At 35.7% G+C, this 24,149-nt stretch overlaps 1 protein-coding gene across 1 annotated transcript in view; it reads left to right on the top strand.

Moving 5' to 3' along the window:
* The window catches only part of PKP1 (plakophilin 1), a 48,010-nt gene extending 27,556 nt beyond the window's left edge, over nucleotides 1-20,454 (top strand). Inside the window, exons 4-13 of the mRNA XM_032219034.1 lie at nucleotides 2,504-2,648; nucleotides 5,569-5,776; nucleotides 6,262-6,439; nucleotides 9,177-9,291; nucleotides 10,706-10,858; nucleotides 11,567-11,743; nucleotides 16,806-16,959; nucleotides 17,902-18,088; nucleotides 19,002-19,086; nucleotides 20,383-20,454. Coding sequence (XP_032074925.1) covers nucleotides 2,504-2,648; nucleotides 5,569-5,776; nucleotides 6,262-6,439; nucleotides 9,177-9,291; nucleotides 10,706-10,858; nucleotides 11,567-11,743; nucleotides 16,806-16,959; nucleotides 17,902-18,088; nucleotides 19,002-19,086; nucleotides 20,383-20,454 — 1,474 coding nt within the window. The remainder of the gene's footprint in view (nucleotides 1-2,503; nucleotides 2,649-5,568; nucleotides 5,777-6,261; nucleotides 6,440-9,176; nucleotides 9,292-10,705; nucleotides 10,859-11,566; nucleotides 11,744-16,805; nucleotides 16,960-17,901; nucleotides 18,089-19,001; nucleotides 19,087-20,382) is intronic.
* The last annotated feature ends 3,695 nt before the right edge of the window (nucleotides 20,455-24,149 follow it).

Genomic DNA, 24,149 nt, shown 5'->3' on the forward strand with positions numbered 1-24,149 from the left:
TATGATTCTATTACTGAACTGTGATTACCCTGCCTCTTGTACTTTAGTCTTGCCTTCTTCCTCTGTGGAATCATCCTATTCATCAGTCATGCCTTTGAATGTGCTAACGCATTCTGATTACTGTTATGAGTTGTGTCAAATAGTGCTCAATAATTCTAACAACAACAACAACAACAACAGTAAAAAAGAGTTCAGAGCCACTTTCATACTCTCAGGCATTGTTTCAGTCATTCCCTATTGGCAATTATTAATATGAAGAAGCATTATATATCACATCAGACTATCCCAAATATTGGAAATCCTATGAAACTCTACAATTGTTATTTCCTCCAAAATCTCTTTTCACAGACAAAGAGAATCATAGAAACCAATACCAAATTCTGGGATTTACAGATTCCTCAATTATATGCTTTTTAATTCAATATGATTGAATGCCACATTTATAGCAGCATAATTTATTTCTGTCTGTAAAGAACATAAGAACCTGTCTTTATGGGAACACTGACCAAATATTCATTCTGACTGGATAGTCAAAATAATATCAGTGTTTAAGTGATAAATATGAAGAATTCAAATAATTCAATTCTTTAACTTTTAAGTTCTACGCTTTACAAATGCAAAAGTTGGCATAGTAGTCTTGACTTGTTGTTGCTATAAAAAGAGAATTAGAATGTTGCAAAAGGTGCAATCTATGTAATTTTTTTAATCACTTTATAATGTCTTCATAAGACCATACTTGAAATATAGCATCCAGTTTTGGTCATCACAATATAAAAAAGATGTTGAGATTCTAGAAAAAGTGCTTTTGCAAAGGAGATGATGAGGGGGTTGAAGGCTAAAACATATGAAGTAAAGTTGTATGAATTGGATATGTCTACTTTAATGAAAAGAAGGACAAGGGGTGATATGATAACAATGTTCGAATATCCAAGGGGCTAGCTGAGAGAAGAGCAAGCCAACCTATTCTTCAAAGCATTTAAAGGCAGAACAAGCAATGGATAGAAACTAATCAAGGAGAGAAGCAATTTAGAACAAAGGAGAAATGACCCGACTGTTAGAACATTTAATGAGTGGAATGATTTGCCTTCAGACGTTGTGGATTCGGTTCCACCACAAAACCGCGGACGACAAAATCGCGGTCGACGAAAGCGCGTATGTGACGTCATCACAGTGCGACGAAAAAGATCGAAAAATGTAAAAATAAAGCGAAAACCTTACCCTAACCCCCCCAAACCTAACCCTAAACCTAACCCTAAACCTAACCCTAAACCTAACCCTAAACCTAACCCTTAACCTAACCCTAACCCTAACCCTAACCCTAACCCTAACCCTTAACCTAAGGAAAAACCTAACACTAACCCTTAACCTAACGCTAAATGTAACGCTAACGCTCTAAACCTAACCCTAACCCTTAACCTAACCCTAACCCTGACCCTTAACCTAACGCTTACCTTTATGTGAATCGGCTTGCTGTAATTTAATTTTTATTTCAATTTTTCGATCTTTTTCGTCGCGTTGTGATGACGTCACATACGCGATTTTGTCGACCGAGCTTTTGTGGAACGCGGTTTTGACGGGTCACGGTGGATTCACCAGGTTTTTAAGACAAGATTGGACAACCATTTTCTGAAATGATACAAAGCTTCATGTTTGAGCAGGGTATTGTACTAGAAGACTTCCAAGGTTCTTTCCAACTTGTTATACTGTTAAATATTTTATCCTTAGGATGATTTTATGTAATCATGATACAATTATAATTTAATTGTATGAAGTTAGAACATATATCAATAAAGAGCAGAAATCAAAAGAGTATCATGATCAGCATATAAAAAGGCTGACATATGAAAGAAGAAATCTGGGAAGCAAAGCTTTAATTTAAGAATACTTCTGTAGCAAAAGAATAACTTTTAACATAATGATGATCTGGATACTTAATACATCAGTATCAAGTAGGGATGAAACAGTGGTGGATTCCGGATCTGGTTGCAACCGGTACAGTGCAACGGGGCCCAGCGTTCACCACATGAATGCATGCAGCACACACACACATGCGCATGCGTTCTTACCTACGTGACGCCTCTGGGACATTCAAGGTGCTCAGTGGAGTATCGTGCAGCACTGTATGCTCAATGCACATGTGCAGAAGAGCCGAAGAGCTCAAATACAGGCAAGGAACCCGGGCAGGTGAGTGAGCCCTCTGGAGCACTGTACTGGAACGGTACCCGGTGCTCCCAGCAGGCACCGATACGCACGTACCGGGGCATACCACCTCCAACCCACCACTGGGATGAAACTATAACATACCAATGTCCCCAACTTAACAAACCTCTCCAAAAAATGTTTTTCATTTATTTAATTAAATCCTGACCATTTTCAAATCATGAAAACTTAGCTGATGCCTGCTAAAAAGTCAAAAGAATTACACAACTCATATTTCTTTTAAAATAAACCACCCTGCATAATGACAAAGGCAGTTTTGAATGTTTCTTCTTTTTATATTCAGAATATGTAATGATGAAGTGGATTATGGAGCAATGACCATCCAGAAAGCCATTCAATTCCTGTGTTCCTCAGATGAGAAAAATCAGGCCATGGGTGCCTACTTCCTCCAGCATACCTGTTTTCAAGATGAATCTGCCAAGCAAGAGGTAAATATGTTATTTCAGCTTTATGGTGGAAGCTTAAAAATGCAGAACTATGTCAGGACATTTTTTTTCTAGAGCTCCAACAGGAAGCTCAAATTAGGACCCAAAAACTTATCATTCAATACCAAATAAGTTACTAAAGATATTGCATGGATAAATAAATGTGGTTTTACATTCATATTTACTTAATATTCATAATTTGTCCACAAATAATTTTTATTTGAGAACCTAAATGTACAGTTATTAGAAGTATCCCTGACTGTAATATACTTAAGTACCCTTATTGGAATAAAGACAAAATATTTATATAAGATTTAGTATATTCAGTTAACGATTCTAAAGATATGGTTATTTTTATTATATTCATTATGAATTCAAGAACTGTATCCATGAAAACAATCGAGTTTGGAATACTTAGCCATTACCTCCTAAGTAGCCAACAAGCTACCTGTGAAATTCCAACTGTATTCAATTTTATCATTAAAATGTTCCCTTAGAACAGTGGTTCTCAACCTTCCCAGTGCCACGACCCTTTAATACAGTTCCTAATGTTGTGGCAACCCCCAATCATAAAATTATTTTCATTGCTACTTCATAACTGTAATTTTGCAATTTTCTGATGGTTTCCGATGATCTCTGTGAAAGGGCCATTCGACCCCCAAAGGGGTCGCGACCCACAGGCTGAGAACCGCTACTTTAGAATATTTAGGTTAATATCCTCCTATACTAAAAATGTCATTACTGATCAATGAGAATATAATTAAGCTCTCAGAAACAAAAATAAATACTGCCGTTTGGAATATGAGTCAAAAAGTTCATCAAACAGTTTAGTAATGATCTATAGTATGTTATAAATGTACACAGTATTTAAGAATTAGTCTAAACCTTCTGATTGTATGAATATTTATCTTTTCTAGAACCTACTAGAATAGCGATAGGGCGATTAATTGTGGTACTATTTAGCAGATTTTGGAAGTGGGGGCAATATAAATATTTAGTACAATCTATCTGTTATGACACCTATGTGCTGGACAATAAAATTGAGTTGTTTACGGAAAAGCACTATGAGTGTTTGGAACTCTGTAGCCAGTTTGCAAAATAAATCTTCTTCTTACACTATTGTAACCTCACTTCACTCACACAATAAATAGTTGAGTGAAATATGATAGTACTTTAGCATTCTAGCTTATTCCATGACACTGATTGTGTTTGACAATGGACACAATACATTTCTGGACAGCTATGATATATTTGAAATTCCAGTAAAACCAAAGATGCTGCTCACTGTGAGGTCCATTTTCCTGTTTACAAATATTCCTTTCTCACCCTGATTCCTGAGCTTTAGGCCTTTGAAGGGTTTTTTCCCCCTACTTCTTTTCAGATATATAAATAAATTTATTCTGTATATGACCAGATAAATACAATGGGAAGTAAAAACAATATTGAGTTAAAATAATTTATGGTATTTAATTTCCCTTTTGCATGGCATGAGAATTGGGGAATGTTGTCACTGTAGAACCAGCAATTGGACAGAGAGAAAAAAGTTACATTGACTGTTTTAAGTATTAATTAAACTAGACTTTCTTTTAGGTAAATATAGTAGTTTAAGCTCTTGATAACTTTAGTTGGCAGAAAAGAAGTGGGAATTATAGTTAGGTATGCAAGTCCAGGACCATCACTTCAAATTTGTTTCCTGGATAGGATCCTTTAAGGCAGGGGTCTCCAGCCTTGGCAACTTTAAGACTTGTGTATTTCAACAGCCAGCAAAGCTGGTTGAGGAACTCTGGGAGTTGAAGTTCACAAGTCTTAAAGTTGCCAAGGTTGGGGACACCCCCGCTTTAAGGGACCTGGCCACTTTGAGCTAAAAAGATAAGAAGCATGAAAAGATACAGATTAAAGCTAAACTATAAGTAATCAGAGCCCTTAGCAATAAAATATTCTTAGAGGGAAGTCGAATTAATGTTGGAGATGGGTTCAAAAGAGTTATACCTGCTTTCTAAATGTCTTCCCTATCCCATTGAAGAAAGAGGTAAAATGTATTTTCTATATTCTCCATGTATTACTCAAGGTAACTGATAGCACATTGATTGCTTGGGGCTTGGGGGCTGCAGTTCAGGCCAGGAGATGGAAATTTTCTATATTCCCTCCCTAGCTCAATACCATTTTATTGAACATTAAAAACATAGATACTCAAAATATTTCACTTAAATGCAAGCAGTGGCTATTATTCATACAATGTAATAAATTCATTTCCTGAATACGTTGAGTCCATCCTTGAGTCACTTCAGTATAAGTGCAGTTCAGCATCAGTCCTTAGTAATAGTAGAACTAAGGAACAATTTTTATCAAGTCAACATCACAGTTCTGGTTCATATAAATCATAACACCATTCTCAAAACACAAATAGATTGATTTTACAGCCACTGCTTAAATTGTGTAAATCCTGTATTTATTAAACTACTGAAATAATTTATATTCAATGGTACATTTATCTTTGATTTGAGAACTGAATAATGGGAAGACCAAGACATGACTCAATTTTTAAGATCCTTTTTAACCCCTGGTATTAGGCACTTGTTTATCAATCAGAAATAATTCTACTCTGTTCTGTTCTGTTCCGTTCCATTCCGTTCTGTTCTGTTTCACTCCACTCCATCCCATTCCACAGAAAACCATTGTGGTCTCAAGAAACTCTCATATAATTCTGAAGGCCTGAAATGGAGACAGCGGTCATTACCTCCACCTCCCTGGTATATGTGCCAAGGAGGATTATATATGCATGCTTTTTGCAGTAGAGCCTCCTTAACGCATATATTTCAACTTACCATCAACTTTTAACATAAAAGTTTTGTATTGACTGAAAGATCAGCAGAGCTTTATGAGCAGTTTTGTTCCATGAATATTTCAATTATCTCTTTTTTAGGTTTACCGACTTGGAGGCATTGCCAAGCTGATTGAACTTCTGCGCAGTTCAGATGAGAACGTGCAGCAGGCTTCAGCTGGGGCCCTTCGAAACTTAGTCTTCAGAAATCCAACTAACAAATTAGAAACCCGCAGGCAGAATGGAATTCGAGAGTGTGTGAATCTCCTGAGGAGGACTGGGAACACCGAAATACAGAAGCAGTTGACAGGTATTCTTTTGTTTTGCAGCAAGGTGAAACATCAGTGGCAATGAGTTACAGAATGCAACTAAAAGGATACTTTGGACACCAAAAGATATTAGGATGGCTGACAGATTAAGTAAATGCCTGAATGTAGCCCTTTAATTCAGTCAAGAAATTCACTATGCTTCCACTGATTTGTATTAGGAAAATTTAACACAGCCTCTCTCTTTTTGTGAATTGGAGAATTTTGCAAATATATCTTACCACTTAACAGGAAAAGAACGATCACATATTTTCTTTTTGATTCCATATTTCAGTAACATTAAGATAAGGCTAAATGTGATCAGAAAATAGGCTTCTAATATCATCCTTCAGTGATAATTTACTTGGAAGACCTGCTTGACTTCAGTGAATATTTAGAGATAGATTTTCACATCACCTGTCTTGCCTGTTTATATGGAAAGAGTCACACTGCAAACTCCAGCAACGAACCTCCTTAACTTAATTTCTAGGATTGCTCTGGAACCTTTCCTCCACTGATGAACTGAAAGAAGATCTGATACACGATGCTCTTCCAGTACTCACCGATCGTGTTATTGTACCTTTTTCTGGATGGTGTGATGGTATTGGCAATAGAACAAGAGAAATTATTGACCCAGAAGTTTTCTTCAATGCCACTGGCTGTTTAAGGTACATCATTGGACATAAAATTAATATTTTAATCACATTGTTAAAAATAACAGAATGAGATTAAAGTTATCTGGAACTATCCTCCAAAAGAGCTATATGTCATTTTGTTTTATTTTTCAAATATTTACAAAGACAGTGAGGTCAATAATATAAAAATAAACAATCAAACACTAAAAAGATGGAAGAAATCTGCATCCTTTTGCATATAACTGGAATTCTGTTGTTTTAAAAGGTTGCTATTTAAGCCTTACCTTCAGTGGAGTTGGTGATATGAAGAATGGTTTCTGGGACCTTAGAGAATTGGATCTTGCATGCTAGCAGACTGGTGTAAGGAGGCATTTCTTCAGTGTTTATTTCCAAGCCATTTACGTCTTTGAAGAAAAGCAGCAATACCTTGAAATGGCTTGGAAGGAAATAGGTAGTCACTAAGCTTCTTTAACAAACCTGGTCAAGGAAAGAATGTCCATCTAAACTCTTCAATTGCTGTAATCAAACTTCTGAATTACATAATGCAATCATCCATGTAAATAAATATATTTGGATGTTGCTGTTGCTTAATTAAATGATAAGTAGGTGCAAGATCTATGTTATGTCACAGACAAATGTCCAACTATATTGTTAAAATGCAATCCTTCCTGCTTACTTTTTTGAGAATTTAAACAATAGCCTCTGGCTACTGATTTCCCATAAAAAGTCCTATTGTATTGACTTTCCTATCTAAAATACCTTGAGCTCTTCTCAGTCACTCCAATTTACATTATACGAGGCAGTTTGTGGGCTGAGAAAGTTTTGTTCATGCTTGCGAAAATCAAACCAACCTTGGCATGCAGATATGAGCTCTGACTTGTAGCTTTCAACTACCAGTCTCCTAGCTGCCAGCAACTAGAAACTATTGGATGGGCAGATGAAACATATTTGCAATTAGAAAATTTAATCAACTGAAGCAATGCCTTAGGACAGGGATAGGCAGTCGATAGATCAGAAGCTACTGGTACAATTTTGGGAAATCTGCAGAAGATTAAGAAGAATGTTTGACTCTTAATTGAATAACAATAGCAAGTATTGAATATATTTCTTCCTTAAACTAAACTGCTGAAAAACAGTGTTTGGGAAAAACCAGGGATCTTGCAAAAGTGAGATTTCTTCCATATTTTGTGGTTTGGTTTCAATGTAACATTCATACCATGTGTTCATATTAAGTAAATTGTTATAAATAACTCGAACATATCACATCCGTACCCATTGAAGATATGGTATGACATACTCTGTCTTCAGTTACTTGTATCTTCCCTTTTTGCTCCTTTCTGGAGTAAATTTACCTCTACAATAGTTAAGACCATACTGTATGAGCCAAGGTGGCGCAGTGGTTAAATGCAGCACTGCAGGCTACTGCTAGATCAGCAGTTCAGCGGTTCAAATCTCACCGGCTCAGGGTTGACTCAGCCTTCCATCCTTCCGAGGTGGGTAAAATGAGGACCCAGATTGTTGGGGGCAATATGCTGACTCTCTGTAAACCGCTTAGAGAGGGCTGAAAGCCCTATGAAGCGGTATATAAGTCTACTGCTATTGCTATTGCTATTGTATGTGCAACTGATTTCTACACCTATGTGTTGCTGCTACTCCTTTTTTAAATGCTTTCTAAAACCCAACCATGGGCAGCTTTATTAAGATGTAGTGTAATCCTGTCTAAACAGTTGTCTATTTTATCCAAATGTCTAATCAAATAATTTATTACCATTTGCCCGCAGAGATTTTCATTGAAGTTATTTATTCTGTTATGAAACATAGATTTAACTATAAAGTAGCTGAGTAGAAAGGAATGCATTTGAGTGTTGTTCTGTGCCCTCAATTGCCCAATATTGGAGGTTTGGTTTCCAACGATCATGATTTGGAAAACAGAAAATATAAACTTGCTTAACTCCTTTTAAACCAAATGCAAATCTTTAGTCTGTACTTACAAAAATCAAGGTAGAGGGGAAGATAGGGAAATCTTAGCAAAACCTGCTCCTGTTGACATGTTTGATGAACTATAACCTATTTTTTATAATTCTTCCATGATTTCTAGTTGTTCCTTCCCTGGCTGTGATAAACTTGCTCACTCATTATCTATACCATTCCTTTCCCTGATGCTTCCCAGATGTGTTGGACTTCAATGTCCATGATTTCCATGATTCATACAAGTTTTCAATACTGGCTGGGTATAATAGACAACACACCTGGAAAGTTACAGGTCAAGAAAGGTTTGTATATGGAAAAGAAACAGCTGTCTGATACTTTTTAGTAGAGATTTTCCTAGCTCTACCTACAACACATCTGTACAACAGATGCAGTCCTTTTGCACATAAAGTAATGTGCTAGGCGAGTGCTCTATGGAATTTTTTCCCCTTCATTAAGCCGGGTGTGGCGCAGCCAGCACATGATGCAACCGGCCTGCGAGTGGTGAGTTTAACACCACTGGGTTAGCTGATATGTGATTGTTTTGTGATTATTCTTTCAAATCTGTAGAATACAACTGAGGTTTAATCAGCTTACATTTTGAAAGCACCTCTAAAAATTCATTATCTAAATCAGTGTTTCTCAACCTTGGTGACTTTAAGTCCCGTGGACTTAAAGTCGCCAAGGTTGAGAAACACTGATCTAAATCTTCTCCCCCTTAAAAAAAAAGATTTTCTTAGATGTTTAATGATTTTCTCTATGTCATATGTCAACTGAAGTCTTTATAAAATCAATTTTGTAGGAACTTGAGTTCTGCAGATGCTGGACGTCAAACCATGAGAAACTACCCAGGATTGATTGACTCTGTGATGACATATACCCAGAATTGTGTGGCAGCTAACCAGCCAGATGATAAGGCAATAAGATCTTTTTGTATGCTTTATGAATTGATAGAGTTCTTGGTTCCATGAAAAATTAGCCTTGGACTGAATTCCAGTAAATATATAAATATAGAATAGCTTTTTTTATTTTTCCTCACTTAGTGCCCCTTCCTGTAAAAACTACATCAAAATATTGTGAGCTATAATGCTCATAATCACAGTGTAAAGGGAAAATTACTTTGGATCTAGTCAAGGTGTCTTTCACTTTTGGAGTTGCACTTTAGCAAGATCCTTGTTCAATTTCAGAGGGCTTTCTTCATTTTCCAAATTTCTTGTAAGATGGTAGCTTAATCATTGAAAGCACAAAACCCTGTTGGGTAACAATGTAAATAGGAAAAAAAAGAAATGTTCATTTTTACCAAATTCCAAATTCTATATATTATACATTTGGAATACAGGTAGTTGTCAACCTATGATTAATCATCTATTGACTGTTTGAAGTTGTGATGGATCCCCGATATGGTATTTTTGACACATCCCGTAGTTCTGATGGCTGTCCCCGTTGTCACATGACTGTCTTTTGAGTACTCAGCAACTATTTGCAGAGTTCTGCGGCCATGTGATTGCAATTTACAATGTTTTTGCCAGATGTTAGCATTTACTTCAGTTTCTCCCAAAAACTGCCCATGGCAAGCAATGACTTGGCTTAATTAATACAGTGTTGCTTAATGATTGTAGTGCTTGCTTTGGTGTTCTCTTAAACATGGTTGCAAAAAAGGTCATAAAATCAGGTTGGTCATGAGATTATCCATTTTACTGTAATTGCCAGGCTCAATTACAGTCACAAGTCAAGGACTATCTGTACCATTAGGTTTTGCTCTAAAAACACATTCAGTACTAGTCTCATTACTTTTTAAGCCTTTGTTGATTTATTATTTCCAAAACTTAATTTCTTCATAATCTTAGAATCATTTTGCTTTCATTACCTTCCCATTTCTGTCCTTATATAAACAATTCAGACAACTGTTACAAATTCCTTTTGTGTTAAGCATTTCCAGAAACACATGGTTTCTGTAAAATTTTTCTCATCATCTTTCTGGAAGAATCTTTATGGCAATTCACTGGGAGACCTTTTGTAGGGATAATAGAATTTAAAACTGAGGAAAAAGTTTAATTTCTAAAGCAAGATAGCACAATAATATGTAACCCTGTCTATATTCAAAACAATGATGGCAAATGTAATGCAATTACATTGTATTGTAATGCAATTATATTGTATTGTAATGCAATTACAAATTAGTGCTATCTTACTAAAGCGAGATAGCACAATAATATGTAACCCTGTCTATATTCAAAACAATGATGGCAAATGTAATGCAATTATATTGTATTGTAATGTAATTACAAATGTGTTGCCCTAATAAATAATTAATTATTTTTATTCTTATAGTCTGTGGAGAACTGTATCTGTATTCTTCATAATTTGTCCTACCGCCTGGATGCTGAAGTGCCGAATAAATACACTCATCTTAACCACTTGGCCAGGAACACTCACACGGACAAAAGTTTGACAGGCTGCTTCAACAACAGAGGAAAGCTAGAGGTAAGATGTGAGGCATTCATTTACAGAGGGTGCCATTCAAGTGAATGCCCTTTTCTTTGAAATAAAGATAGGTATCCTACATCCCTTCTCTAGAATGGGAAAACCACCTTCACTAGCAGTTGCAGGTGTCAGAGCAATTGTTCAATTCTCATATCTTTGTTTTCCCCTCAAAATATTTTTAATGAATTGTTGAAGCTTAATGATATTACCACATGCCATGCACCTTTGGCATTCTTTATGAAATCTCACCCAAGATGTCCTCAATTTCATGAAAATTCATATAAAAATGTCAAAACCTTAAAGAAGTCACTGAAACCTGATGAAAGATTGATTATCTCAACTAGATTCCATCAATTCCTGCGGCAAGATTGTCAAATGCATTAATTTGGGCAATTTTCAAAATTACTGAATGTTTATTTTTAAATTTGAACCTGACCCACTGAACAAATTCAGTTCTGATGATTGTAAAAGAGTATAAATGGTGTTTTAGAAAAACAGATATCTGTCAAACAATATCTCTATATGTTTTCAGTATTTTATCCAAGTGTGCCAATTGTATAAGATTCTGTAAGCTTGTGCCATGATGGCACAAATCTATTGATTTGTACCTTATTTAATTAGCAAGGTAAAATGATAAATTAGGGTGATAAAATGTGGCCCTTTTTCACAATCTGAATGTTTTAGATTTTCCTTTTGATTTATCCTTAGTATGATGAATATAATCTACCACTTCCTGAAGAGGACTATAAACCTAAAGGTTCCAGCTGGCTGTACCATTCTGATGCCATCCGTACCTACCTGTCTTTAATGGAAAAGAGCAAAAAGGATGCCACCCTGGAAGCATGCGCTGGAGCTCTGCAAAATCTGACTGCAAGCAGAGGAATGGTAACTATTATACTTTTCCCCTACATGCTTAGTTGGGTTTTAGAGAAAACACTCTATTTCCTTCTTGTGAAGAAAATAAAACTGTCAGAAAAATGAAATTGTGAGTCCTTAGTGCTCTCTGAGCTTAGGTGTTTGCTTGAAGACATTTGGTTATTCTTTATTACTATTCATTAGCCCTTGCACTGATGATGTTACCTAGTCAGGTAATGAAATACCTACAAGCAAACCAGTGGTGGGATTGAGCCAGTTCGCACCAGTTCGGGAGAAGCGGTTGTTAACTTTCTGAGCAGTTTGGTGAACTGATTGTCGGAAGAAATCATTAGGGCAGAGAACCAGTTGTTAAATTATTTGAATCCCACCACTGAAGCAAACATTCAACCTTAGAGAGCATCTGTGGCATTCAGTTCTACCCTGAACTACAATATTATCTTCTATTGAAAAATACATTTATTTAGAGGATAATCCAAATCCACTGGAATCTGAAGGATGTGCCCATTTTTCTGTTTAGTCAATCTACACTGTCAATTATCTACTAAAACAGTATTACTATTATTCTTCTCTTTCTTCCTAGTACCTATCTCTTCCCACTTATGTCTATAACCATGTTGCTTGTATCTTTACAATTATATTTTTATTTGTTTCCTAGTATAATTTGATTGCTTATTAGTAACCTATGACTATCATTAAGTGTTGTACCTTGTGATTCTTGATGAATGTATTCTATTTTATTTTTCTTTATGTACACTGAGAGCATATGCACGAAAGACTTTGGCTTTGGTGAATTTGGTGAATTTGGCCAATAAAGAATTCTACTCTATTCTACTGATAAAAATTAACACTTCAGATATGATCAAACTTCTTCCATCAGAGAAAACATTTGGTATTAGCCAAATATTAATTAGGAAGATAAATCCTTTAAAAAATTTCAGTGTAATAAAATATACCAAACAAACAAGACCAACGATAGAAAATAAAAAAAATAGAGAAACAAATAAATTGAAAAAAGAAAAAAAGAAAAAATATACACATATCATCTGGTAAAAAATATACACATATCATCTGGTCTTCTTTCTAATGAATAATTATCCACTTATATTTTTCCCTAACCTCTTAATCTCGTTTAATCCCAAAATTATGTCAGTGTTTTCTTCCTTCAGCAAAAATTCCATTTAAGGATTCCAGTCTTTAAAAAAAGACTGCATTTTTTCTCAGACCAAAGTGGTCAAATTCACCTTTTCTTCAATTAATTTTGTGATATAGTCGTCCACTTGTGATATGTTACTTGGACTTAATGAGTTTTACTTGCTTCAATGTATGGAATAGTTAATGTGCACGCAAAGAAGTTATAAAACAAAGTTCACCACAAAACAAAAACAACTTCTTTTCTCTTCTATTAACAAAATCTTTAAAAGAATAAGTACTCTAAGAGAGTAAAATAAGGAAATAATGACTTATATAGAAATTAGAAGCGTTCATGATACATACTAATTTTTAAATTCTAAGCCTTAAATTCTACACCAATGTATGCATGCAAGTAGTACTCAAGTTACAATGCCAATTTGGACTAGAATTTTTTTTTAATAAAATTTTTATTTTGAAACAAACACAAACACACAAAACATACAACATAAAAACCTCTTCAACTGAATACAGTGTGTTGATTGGTCACAAAGTCTTTCTGCATCCTTTCCATAGTCATCACTTGAGCTTTATCAAAAATCACATATTGTCAATCTTTGTATCCATTATTATTATACTTCATTTTTTTATTATCACTATTGTTTCTCCATTTTAAACAAGGGATTCTAAAGATGTATCCATTTATATTATAATGATTCATTATATCATCTTCAATATATCCAATAATAAAGAATTTTTTAATATCCTATTCTAAATCATTCTATTATTTTAGCATTGATAACATTCTCTAATAATTTTCAATTCCATGTTTTTTCCATTATTAGTATCATCAATCTAATATACATGTATACAAATTGTTATAATTGTTAAACATCCATTAAGCATAACTATTATTACATCCTTTTTATATGGCATATTAAATTTGAAGTAAATTTGTATTATGGCGTTTCATTACATCATCCTGAAATCATCCAATGATATTACATCTTTATATTCTCTTCTATAGGGAATTATTTATCTTTTTTAAAAAGGTTTTTCAACATTATCTCCATCATCCTCACTTACAGTTTGTATAAAATTTCATATTATCAATCTAGTATATATAAATGCTTTATTATCATTATTGATCATTTATTTGACTATAGCTATTATTACTTTGTCTTATACATAGTACTCAAAGTTTAACTATATTTAACTACATTTTATTGTAACATTTCATTTCATCATCCTATATCCTTCCAGAAATAGTGCAGTCCAATATCTCTTGCCATTTGTAGAATCTGTATTCTAAGTGTTTTCTTGATAAGTCTTATGTGGACTTCTCTTGACAACTTGTTGTTCATTGCATATCTTATAAAGATTCGAAACCCTCCATCTGTTCCTTTCATCAGCTTCACTTTTGTTATCACTGGTGCTTCTGCAGAGATTACTCTCATTGTTTCTGTCAAATTTTCTCCTCTTTCTTCATCTATGTTTTGACATCTGATGTAGCGTTCCAGTTCATTAATCTCTCCTTTCCATATTTCGCACTTATAATTTCCCTCCACACTCGATTTGCTGTCAGTGTCAACAATTTTGTTATCACTTTCATATGTCTCTGTGGTTTTTTGAACTCTGTCCTCAAATTTCATCATTGTTTTATAAGTATTCTCAACTCTTCCCTCCGTACTTTCTGTATTTTGATCTATAATTTCAAGTCTCTTTTCAATTCTCTATGTGATTATTAAGACTTTTTAAATTTCTAGAATAATTCTTTGCAATGTTAGTTCCTTTTCTTATTCATATTGCACCATTTTTCCAGGTTATAAACATTGCCACTAAAACATCCAAGGCTTTTGCTAGGTTTCAAACAAATTCAGTGAAGTTTTTCAGGTCAAAGCTTACTCTTTCCTTCAAAGGAACACCTGTATAAACAAAATGTTTTCCACTGACCCTTTCAGTAAACAAAGCCAATAGCTTTGTAATATCAGATGTTGCCAAGCCTCTAGCTTCTAGATGGCAGTGTTACATCTTTTTCCTCTGTTTTTGCCCCTCTTTCTAAGCTCCGAACTCTGGAAGAGAAAAAAAAATGTTTAAAGATTATGATCCGGCCGAGCCTTGTGAAGAAAGAGACTTTTAATCCACGAATACAAAAAAAAGGGGGGAAAGTATAGAGGAAGAAGGGGAAAAAAAGACCAGTCCAGTTTAAAAGTAAGAGGCATTTGTAGAAAGTCCATCCATAGAAAACAAACAAAATTAAAGTGGAAAACATAACACGATAGTTTTAAACCAGGGTTAATTCACTGCTTACTTTCTTCTATCTTCAATTTTATTTTAACTCTAAGTCTTTTGGGTTTTCTCTTCTCTAATAATAAAGATTTTTCTCACCATTTCGACACACTGTCTCTCCTGTTCTGCTATCGTTTCAGGAGCCTATCCCAACCTTCTGCAGCCATGGCTGCTTCTCTTGTAGCCAGCAAAAAGAGCTTTCCCTGGATCAATCAGAGGCTTTGCAATGCCCCTGAGATCAGCAGGACATGCCTTCTCTATCACCGTTCCTTCAGAACAGTTTAGATCCAAAAAGGATCGTCCAGCAACAGAGATATTGACAGCAATCCTGGAGCCCCAAGATTGCATGTCGTATCGTACCAACGTCTTTCCGGGACCAGAATTTCTGTCATTAAGCAATGCAGTTGCAAACTTAGTTTAACAATGACAATCTGAACAATCGCCATGGGCCATTGTTAAGGGAGGATTGTGAGTCATTAAGCAAGTATTTTAGGTGGCTTCTAATGCTCTGTGGGGAAGGATGCATGAGAATGTACATGGGCTGATGAGGCATGGTTTGAGTATAGAGGGCTGGGAGAAAATCCATTGGAGGGGAGGCAATCTTGCCTGAGTAACTTGTGACTTTCCCTGACAGTTTCCCATTTACTTTGCTTGTGAGAAACTGGCAGAGAAGGCTTTAAATTGTGATTATGGTCATTGGATGCTTCAGTTCTTGTAAGTGCAAAATGGTTGCTAAGGCCCCAGATTGCTATCATGTGACCCTAGGGGCATAGGCATGGCCAGGACGTGGGAGGATTGGTAATACCACCTTCATTCAGTGGCATTATAATTTTAAAAGTCATTGAGCGAGTGATCATTAATTGTGCAATACCTGTAATCTTACCTACTTTAAACCCAACTGCGGGTTGAAGGAATAAACTGACAAAGATGCCATGTGCTCTCTGTGTGGGCCTATTCTATTCTCCCTGTTTGGTGGCTGTGTGTGAATAAGTGGCTCATATGTGTTTACTGAAAAATAACTCCTCATAAGATCTGTTTGCAGAGAAAACTGTGGACAACTATTAGAGGGCATTTGTACAAAAGTGCCCTCAAAACTATTTTTGGGGTTGAAGTGGTATTCAGCTGGTTCTCTTGGGCTCCGCCCACCCATCCCCACATAATGCACAAGCATTGCGCATACACAGAAAGTGGTGCGCATGCGTAGATGAGATGTGCGCTCACATTTGTGAATTGGTAGGGAAGGTAAGTAAATCCCACCCCTGTTTGGGGCACAGTACAAAAAAGAGGACTTGCCCAGGGTGTGTATTCCAGCCCTTGGAACTCCAGGACTAAGCAAAGCCATATTTTTAAGGATTTATGCTTTAACTTTTTCTTAAGGAGGATTCCCTTTTGTATATCATATCTAAGTTTGTCATTTACAGTTTGTTATCAAAGAACACATTTGTTTCTTCTTTGGTAACAAACTATAAACGGCAACACCCAAACTTAGATACTTGTGAGTGATATGCAGAAACAGACCTGGTCTAGCTTAGCTTTTCCTAGAAATCAGCAAAAATAAAATGGCTAATGAGTTGTTGTTTTTTAATATGATTTTCTGGCAATAAGGAATCCTGAAGGCTCCTTGTTTCAGATGTATTTTTGTTTTGTCCTCTAGATGTCGAATGCAATGAGCCAAATAATTGCCTTAAAGGAGAAAGGGCTGCCCCGCATAGCACGGCTCCTGCAATCCAACAATGCAGAAGTTGTCCGATCTGGAACATCTTTACTGAGCAACATGTCTCGACATTCTATTCTCCACAAAACCATGGGTAGGCATTATTTTGTACTCCATGGGACTCTTGATATATCATCCCCATCACCTTTTCCTTCCACAATGCAAAAACCCTCATGTTACAGATAATTAAGATGTTGAACTTTTATAAATATATCTTTCTGTGGAGTTTTTTATTTTTAAAAAATTATCAACTCTAATTAAATAGGTATCACATTTCCTGTTTTATAATAATGCTTTAATAGTTGAAATTTCCCTCAACCTGTTAACTTTCCTCAACCTGTTAACTTTCCTCAACCTGTAATCTTGTTATTGGGTTACAATTCCCAGAGTTCCTCAATCACACTGGCTGGGAATGTTGGGTGTTGCAAATTTGACACATATGGTGAGCAACATAAAAGGATTGACTCCTCTGGTAGCTTTCCTAGTTGTCCATATTAATACTTGCTCTAAGAAGGCGATGAGAGAGAATGAGATGTCTGGATGGAGTCACTGAAGCTGTAGGCATGAGCTTAAATAGACTCCAGAAGATGGTAGAGAACAGGATGGCCTGGAAGAACATTGTCCATGGGGTTGCAATGGGTCGGACATGACTTCGTAACTAGTAACAACAACAACAAATCATTTATTCATCAGTATTATGGGGTTCAAGATTAAATGAGGTGTGAAATGGAAATACAAATGAGGGAAGACTGACTGACTGATATTTCTGGGCTGTGCTACTTTTCACCTGAAATGATGTTGCTTCATTTTTATGGGCCAAATATATATTTATCAGGAAATCTACACAAATTTCATCACTACCCGATGCTGATATGCTGCAGTCCTTTTTACATTATAATTTTACATTCATAAAAACTAGACTCTCTTAATCAATATCTGAGTAGTTGATTTTTCTCCTAATCTTAGCCTGAGTAGATATTTTGAAGGAGTTTTATTCCATTCTTTATTTAAAGATGGTCTCTTTCTACCGCTTTAGCTCACCAGGTGCTTCCAGATGTGACTCGCCTTCTAGCCCTCCAGGCTCCAGGTTCTAGCAACTATGGAGACATAATGACATCAGCTTGCTATGCCCTGAGGAACTTAATCATGTACAACCCACAGATGGCCAAACCTTACTTGACTGGCAGTTTGATAAATAATGTAGTAGGCCTGTGCCGAAATGGGTGAGTAATAATATGCAACTGGGGGCACATGACAATGATACTATGCAATGTTGACATGTGGTGTGACTTAGAAGTATTTTACACTTACTGTATGATTTTTGTCTAGATAACATATCCATTTTAAGGCCATTTTAATCAATAAATACTATATATTCTACATACTACAGGACTGATTGAATAGCCTTATCTGTACCGTCTTCCCACAATATTCCTCTAGGATTGAATAATGAGGTTGACTATAGCTACGCAACCTCCAACCACAAGATAGACCAGAAAATGTATCAGTGGTGCATTTGTTAAGTGAGGCCTCACATCACTGAACCATGACCTATATTGCTGTGGCTGTCACAGAAAATTGTTGTGGTCATTCAGTGGAATAACACAATTTAACAATCTTCCTTGCCAGCTTCCTCTTGACTTTGCTTGTCAAAAGCCGGGGGGGGGGGGGGAGAGGAGGTTGCAAATGGCAATCATGCAACCCCAGGATGCTGCAACAGTTGTAAATGTATGAGAGTTGCTAAGCACCTGACTTACAATTACATGACTGCATGGACAATGCACTGTCCATAGGTTTGAGATATAGTTATAAAGAGAATTGATATGTATGATTAAGAGAATTTTTCTCAAAAACTGCATGAAACAAAGCACCAATCTCTCATAATCTAGGCTTCATTGACAGAAGATGATTCCATCAACATTTTAAAAATATCCCCTTCTCATACCTACTCCGTTCAGGTCTTTGTGTAGGGGAATTCATATGTCAGCTAATTACACATACCTAAATGATTCTAAAAACATTAAATCCCGAAAATGCATGGTATCTTTTAGATGGAAGAGAGGGAGGGAGAGGGGGAGACAGGTGTCTGTTTGTGGGTGTGTATTATAGGTGTGTATTAATTTTTTTAAATTACAGATCTTACCCCAAAGCAGCTGAAGCAGCTCGAATGCTGCTATCTGATATTTGGTCAAACAGGGAACTCCAATCTGTACTAAAACAGGTAAAGTATCAAGATGGCGTCTTTTCCCACTTCTTATAAAAGAATCCAGCATACCATGCACTTCAATAAGTAAAGTTACTATGTGGGTGTGCACTGTGAGAAATAGTAAAAGATAAATTATAAGGCAGGGGAACTGGGATTTTTAAAATTCAGCATGTCAAGATTTAATGCAGCCTCAAAATTCCATGCCACGACAAAACCGCGCTTCACTAAAGCGCGCCTGATTAAACCGTGTCGCTGATGTCATCAGCAGGGCGACAACAGCGACTGCGGAGAAAAAAGGGCGCTTTAAATAGCGCTTTGAAAGCAAGCCAATTCAAGTTAAGGTAAGGGTTAGGTTTAGGGTTAGGTTTAGGGTTAGGTTTAGGGTTAGGGTTAGGGTTAGGTTTAGGGTTAGGTTAAGGGTTAGGGTTAGGTTTAGGGTTAGGTTAAGGGTTAGGATTAGGTTTAGCGTTAGGTTAAGGGTTAGGTTAAGGGTTAGGTTTAGGATTAGGTTTAGGGGGGTTAGGTTTAGGTTTAGGGGTTAATTTTAGCTTTAGCGTTTACAGCGTGCTTTTTTCTCCGTGCTGTTGTCGCGCTGTGATGACGTCAGCTACGCGGTTTCGTTGGGCGCGCTTTAGTCGAACGCGGTTTTGTGATGGAACCCAAAATTCACCATTCATATGTACAATATGTTGGATTGTAGTAAGTGTAATTTTCTAGAGAGCGAAGAGTTTCTCTGGAGATGTAATGGGAGGGAGGGAGCAGAAGAAGAAAGGTAAGTAAGTAGTAGTGTCAGGGTTCCAAGTAAAATAAACCCCTCCCACTTTCCCACAGTACTAAATGTGGGAGCCCTGAAGACCCAAAGAAAAAGGTGCCCCCCCCCCCAGGGCTGACAGTAGGTTTTATTTATGGGTCCATGGATAAATGACTGCTTCAGAAACACAAGTAGTCTTATCTCCATGGGAAAAAATAAAATAAACATTTTTTTTAAAAAAACTATAGATACAAAAGTATAATATAATAAATTAAAAAAAATAATTGAAGAGGTACAGTTCTTTGATGTATTTTGAAATTTCACAAGCTGCTTGAATATTTATGTATGATTCTTTATAGCACAGTGCCTGTAAAGTTTTATGTTCAACCTCAAGTTTCCTTTGAATGTAACAAGTGACTTGGAAAAAGCGTTTGTAGAGAATCCTTTTCAATGTACCACACCAGATACATCTAAGTATTTCTCTTATTTTAATTATGTTTTTAAAAAGTCTTATTCTCTTGATTTTATCTGTTCTTTCCCTTCCATGGCTCAATCTGCAGCAAGGATATGATAAGAACATGATGGGATCTTTAACAGGAAGCACTCTCAGGACTTTGTCTTCCAGATTCTAAGAGACTTTGCATGTTTGGATTGCAGGTAAATGATGATGTCTTCTTTTTCAAAGTTAGAAAAAAATCACATTTCCTTCAGTTCAAATCATAATTATAGAACAGTTTCAAGACCGTGGTGGCTCAGAGGCTAAGACGCTGAGCTTGCCGATCAGGTCAGCAGTTCAGCGGATTGAATCATTAGCTCACCCAACAGGATGAGATCCTGTTACTTGTCCCAGCTTATGCCAACCTATCAGTTCAAAAGCATTTAAAATGCAATACAAAAATAAAGACTACTTTGGTGAGAAGGTAACAGCGTTCCATGTGCCTTTGGCGTTCAGTCATGCTGAAGACAAGAACATGGAGACGTCTTCAGACAATGCTGGCTCTTTGGCTTAGAAACAGAGATGAGAACTGCCCCCTAGAGTTGGGAACAACTGGCATGCATGTGCAGGAGAACCATTAACTTACGAACAATTTCAAGTGTTAGACATGGGGCTAGGCTTTCTCTGAAAAGCAACTGATTTTAAATTTGGTCACTACAATAGTACAGAAGAAATGGACTATGTATACCAGAGTTGTAGAAACCACACCCCTTAACAAATCATTGGTTTGCTTAACGACTATGGTGTTCACTTAATAATTACTGAAGTTACATTATGACTGTCACAAAAAAGGCATAAAATTGATCAATCTTGTCTGTGAGTTGATGTACAATGTCATGAGTTACGACCATGATGGGAAGACTCCATTATGGTCATAACTTGAGAACTACCTGTACTTAGTTGCATTTTTTTTGTAACTCTCAGAATTCTTCTAGTGAGTAGGCCCAAAGTAGAAAGATTTAAAGGGCAAAATAGATACTTTAAGCCTTTCAATTGCTTAAGGCGCCCATATAATCCCTAAAAAATTCTGACACTGCTTTCTCAAATTCTCCCTGACAACTCCTGGCATGCCAGGCAAAACCTGATGCAGCCCTTAAGCCATTAGAAGTTGCACACCCCTACTGTAGACTAATTTTGTATCAAGTGCATTAACTCCCACATTGTTTCTAAATCTAATTAACATATTTTCCCTATAAAACCCAATATGATTTTCTTCTGGAATAATTTAATGGCTACCTGAGCCCACACACTCCTGTCTCTGTAACCGCTTTTAAGGCGATCTTCTTGGTCTTAAGAATTGGTGGCAATGTAGGACGAGGACTCTCTCATGGGAGAGTAACACTAAAAGTCTGACACTTTCTTTCTAAAGCCTCCAAAAGGACTTTTTGTTTCTCTTGTTTGAGTGATTTCCACATTACTTTTTTCTCAAACCTTGTAATAAGACATAGGCTATAATATTTCATTATTGTTTATTAACAGTGATATAGCATCTTTCAGAAAAATTGTGTCAATACTTTACATACATGTTCAATTTAAAACCATATATATATATATATATATATATATATATATATATATATATATATATATATATATATATATATATATATATGTTATATTTATGCTGATAAATAAATAAAGGGAGACTAGTATAGATCTATTTCAAGCTATTTAGCTCTCATCAGCTAGCCATACCCAAGGTTTTTTTGGGGGGAATTTTTATGGCTAGCTGATGAGAGCTAAATAGCTTGAAATAGATCTATACTAGTCTCCCTTTATTTATTTATCAGCATAAATATAACAAATGTAACAAAAAAGGCAACAGTAAAAAATATTGGGTTTCTGTCTGGATGGTCTCTTGTGACGAGCCTAATGACAGAGAGTGGAAGTGTGACCTTCCTCCCATACTTGGGCATACCAGGGGTTGTGACTTTAAAGTATATATATATATATATATATATATATATATATATATATATATATATATATATATATATATATATATATATATATATATATATATATATCCAATATTTATATACTGCATATGTACAAAAGGTGTATAAATGGATGGTTTTAGATCTTCTCAAACTATAAGGAATAAGCAGAATAGGATACAGCCTTGTTAGCAGACAAAAACTACTTCAGTTTCTATTGGCAGAGTTTTCATAATTCCAATCTCTAACTATAAAACATATCATAAGAAGCAACTCTATACAAAACTCAGTTTCAAACAGGAGATAGATAATAAAACACCATTACTAGCATATGGTGTCAAAGATTGTAAAAGTGCAAGTAGCACATCTTAACAATACAGGGCTTGATCTGCCCAGAAAAAAATGAATTGATTATATAGAAGATCAGTATTGAATACAAATCTATTCTTAATGGGATGGAAGTAGTGGTAAGAAGCTGATTGAAAGCATAAAAGGAGGAGAATAACTGGATAATTGGCTGGAGATAATTTGGCATGAGCAGCTTGAAAGGGTGGTAGATATCAGATAAGGCCTTCAACTGGATAAGTTCCAATTTCCTTTTTAGTCATTAGCACCCCCAAAATTATACTGAATGAAATTTCCTGCAATGGAAAATGGAGCAGAATATGTGATTTAAGCATCCAGTAATCATCCCCTTTATTAAAATGCTTAAATAATTTCCCATCCATCCCAACATCAAAAGAAGGGGAGGAGGAAGCCAAAAATCCTACCTAATCAAGATGCCACCCATTGCCCTAATGGGCAAAAGAATGATGAAAATAACATAATAACATAAAATAATCAATGCTTATTTACAGCCCCAATGTCTAAGGCAAGAGCTAGAGGATAAAATGGAAACTGTTCCATTGATCCTTACCTCCAAGGTGTTCTGGGATGTATTAAAAGGAGATAATAGATCATAAGCAATCAGTGTTGGAGTGGGAGGAGCTTTAAAATGGTTATATTTGAAAAGATTTTCCTTTTTTTTTCCAGAGCATGTAACTGGTTCCTGTCTGGAGTCTTCAATCCTCAAGGAATTAGTTAGGATGTTAAAAGACTTACAGTATTTTGAAAGTTCAACTAAGTTGTAAAATTAGGGATGAAAATTGCATTGTCTGATATAAGTATCTTAAAATGTTTTAATGAATATTTTAAATATATTTTTTTCTCTTTTGTTAAATTGGGAGGCCAATTTGCCAAAAATTGGGATGTGTCATTTTGAATGATATGCATAACAACTGAGACATCTACTTCCCTAACCAATGTCAAGTCAATATATTAGGAAATGCTAGGGAAATAGTGCCTAACTGCAGCTTAATTCATTAAAAAAGCATGGATTTTTTTAAAAATAAGTATGTATATTTTTAGATACCGTTTATGTAGACAGACTACTCCTAATTTTGGATCTCTAGCTATTAAGGCTACTTTGAATGATGGGGGCCTTTGGGCTATTTGGGAATATTTTCCAGAGTTCAGTGGGATTTACTGCAATATAAATGCCTATAGAATGGCATCCTAAGGCCATTTTTGTACAGCCATAAGTTTGGCAGTATATCTTACTGGTGAACATCAGATAGCATTTTTATTCATTCCCATTTCAACTAATTTCTGTAAAATTAATAACACCTAACATGTTTATTTCATTTTCAATAGCCATTATACATATATTTAGTGAGATGGTATTTCTTTTTATTGCTGAATTTACATTCCCCCAAGGCCTCAATAAGGGAACCCTCCACTAGTATTGTCATTACAACCCTCATAATTCCAAGAAGTATGATCCCCAAACTAGAGAATACCATATCGAGGAAGCCTGTCCAAAATGTTTTTTTATGGGTTCCCTTCTGCATTCATT

The sequence above is a fragment of the Thamnophis elegans genome, chromosome 5 (assembly GCF_009769535.1).
Source record: "Thamnophis elegans isolate rThaEle1 chromosome 5, rThaEle1.pri, whole genome shotgun sequence".
Lineage (NCBI taxonomy): Eukaryota > Metazoa > Chordata > Lepidosauria > Squamata > Colubridae > Thamnophis > Thamnophis elegans.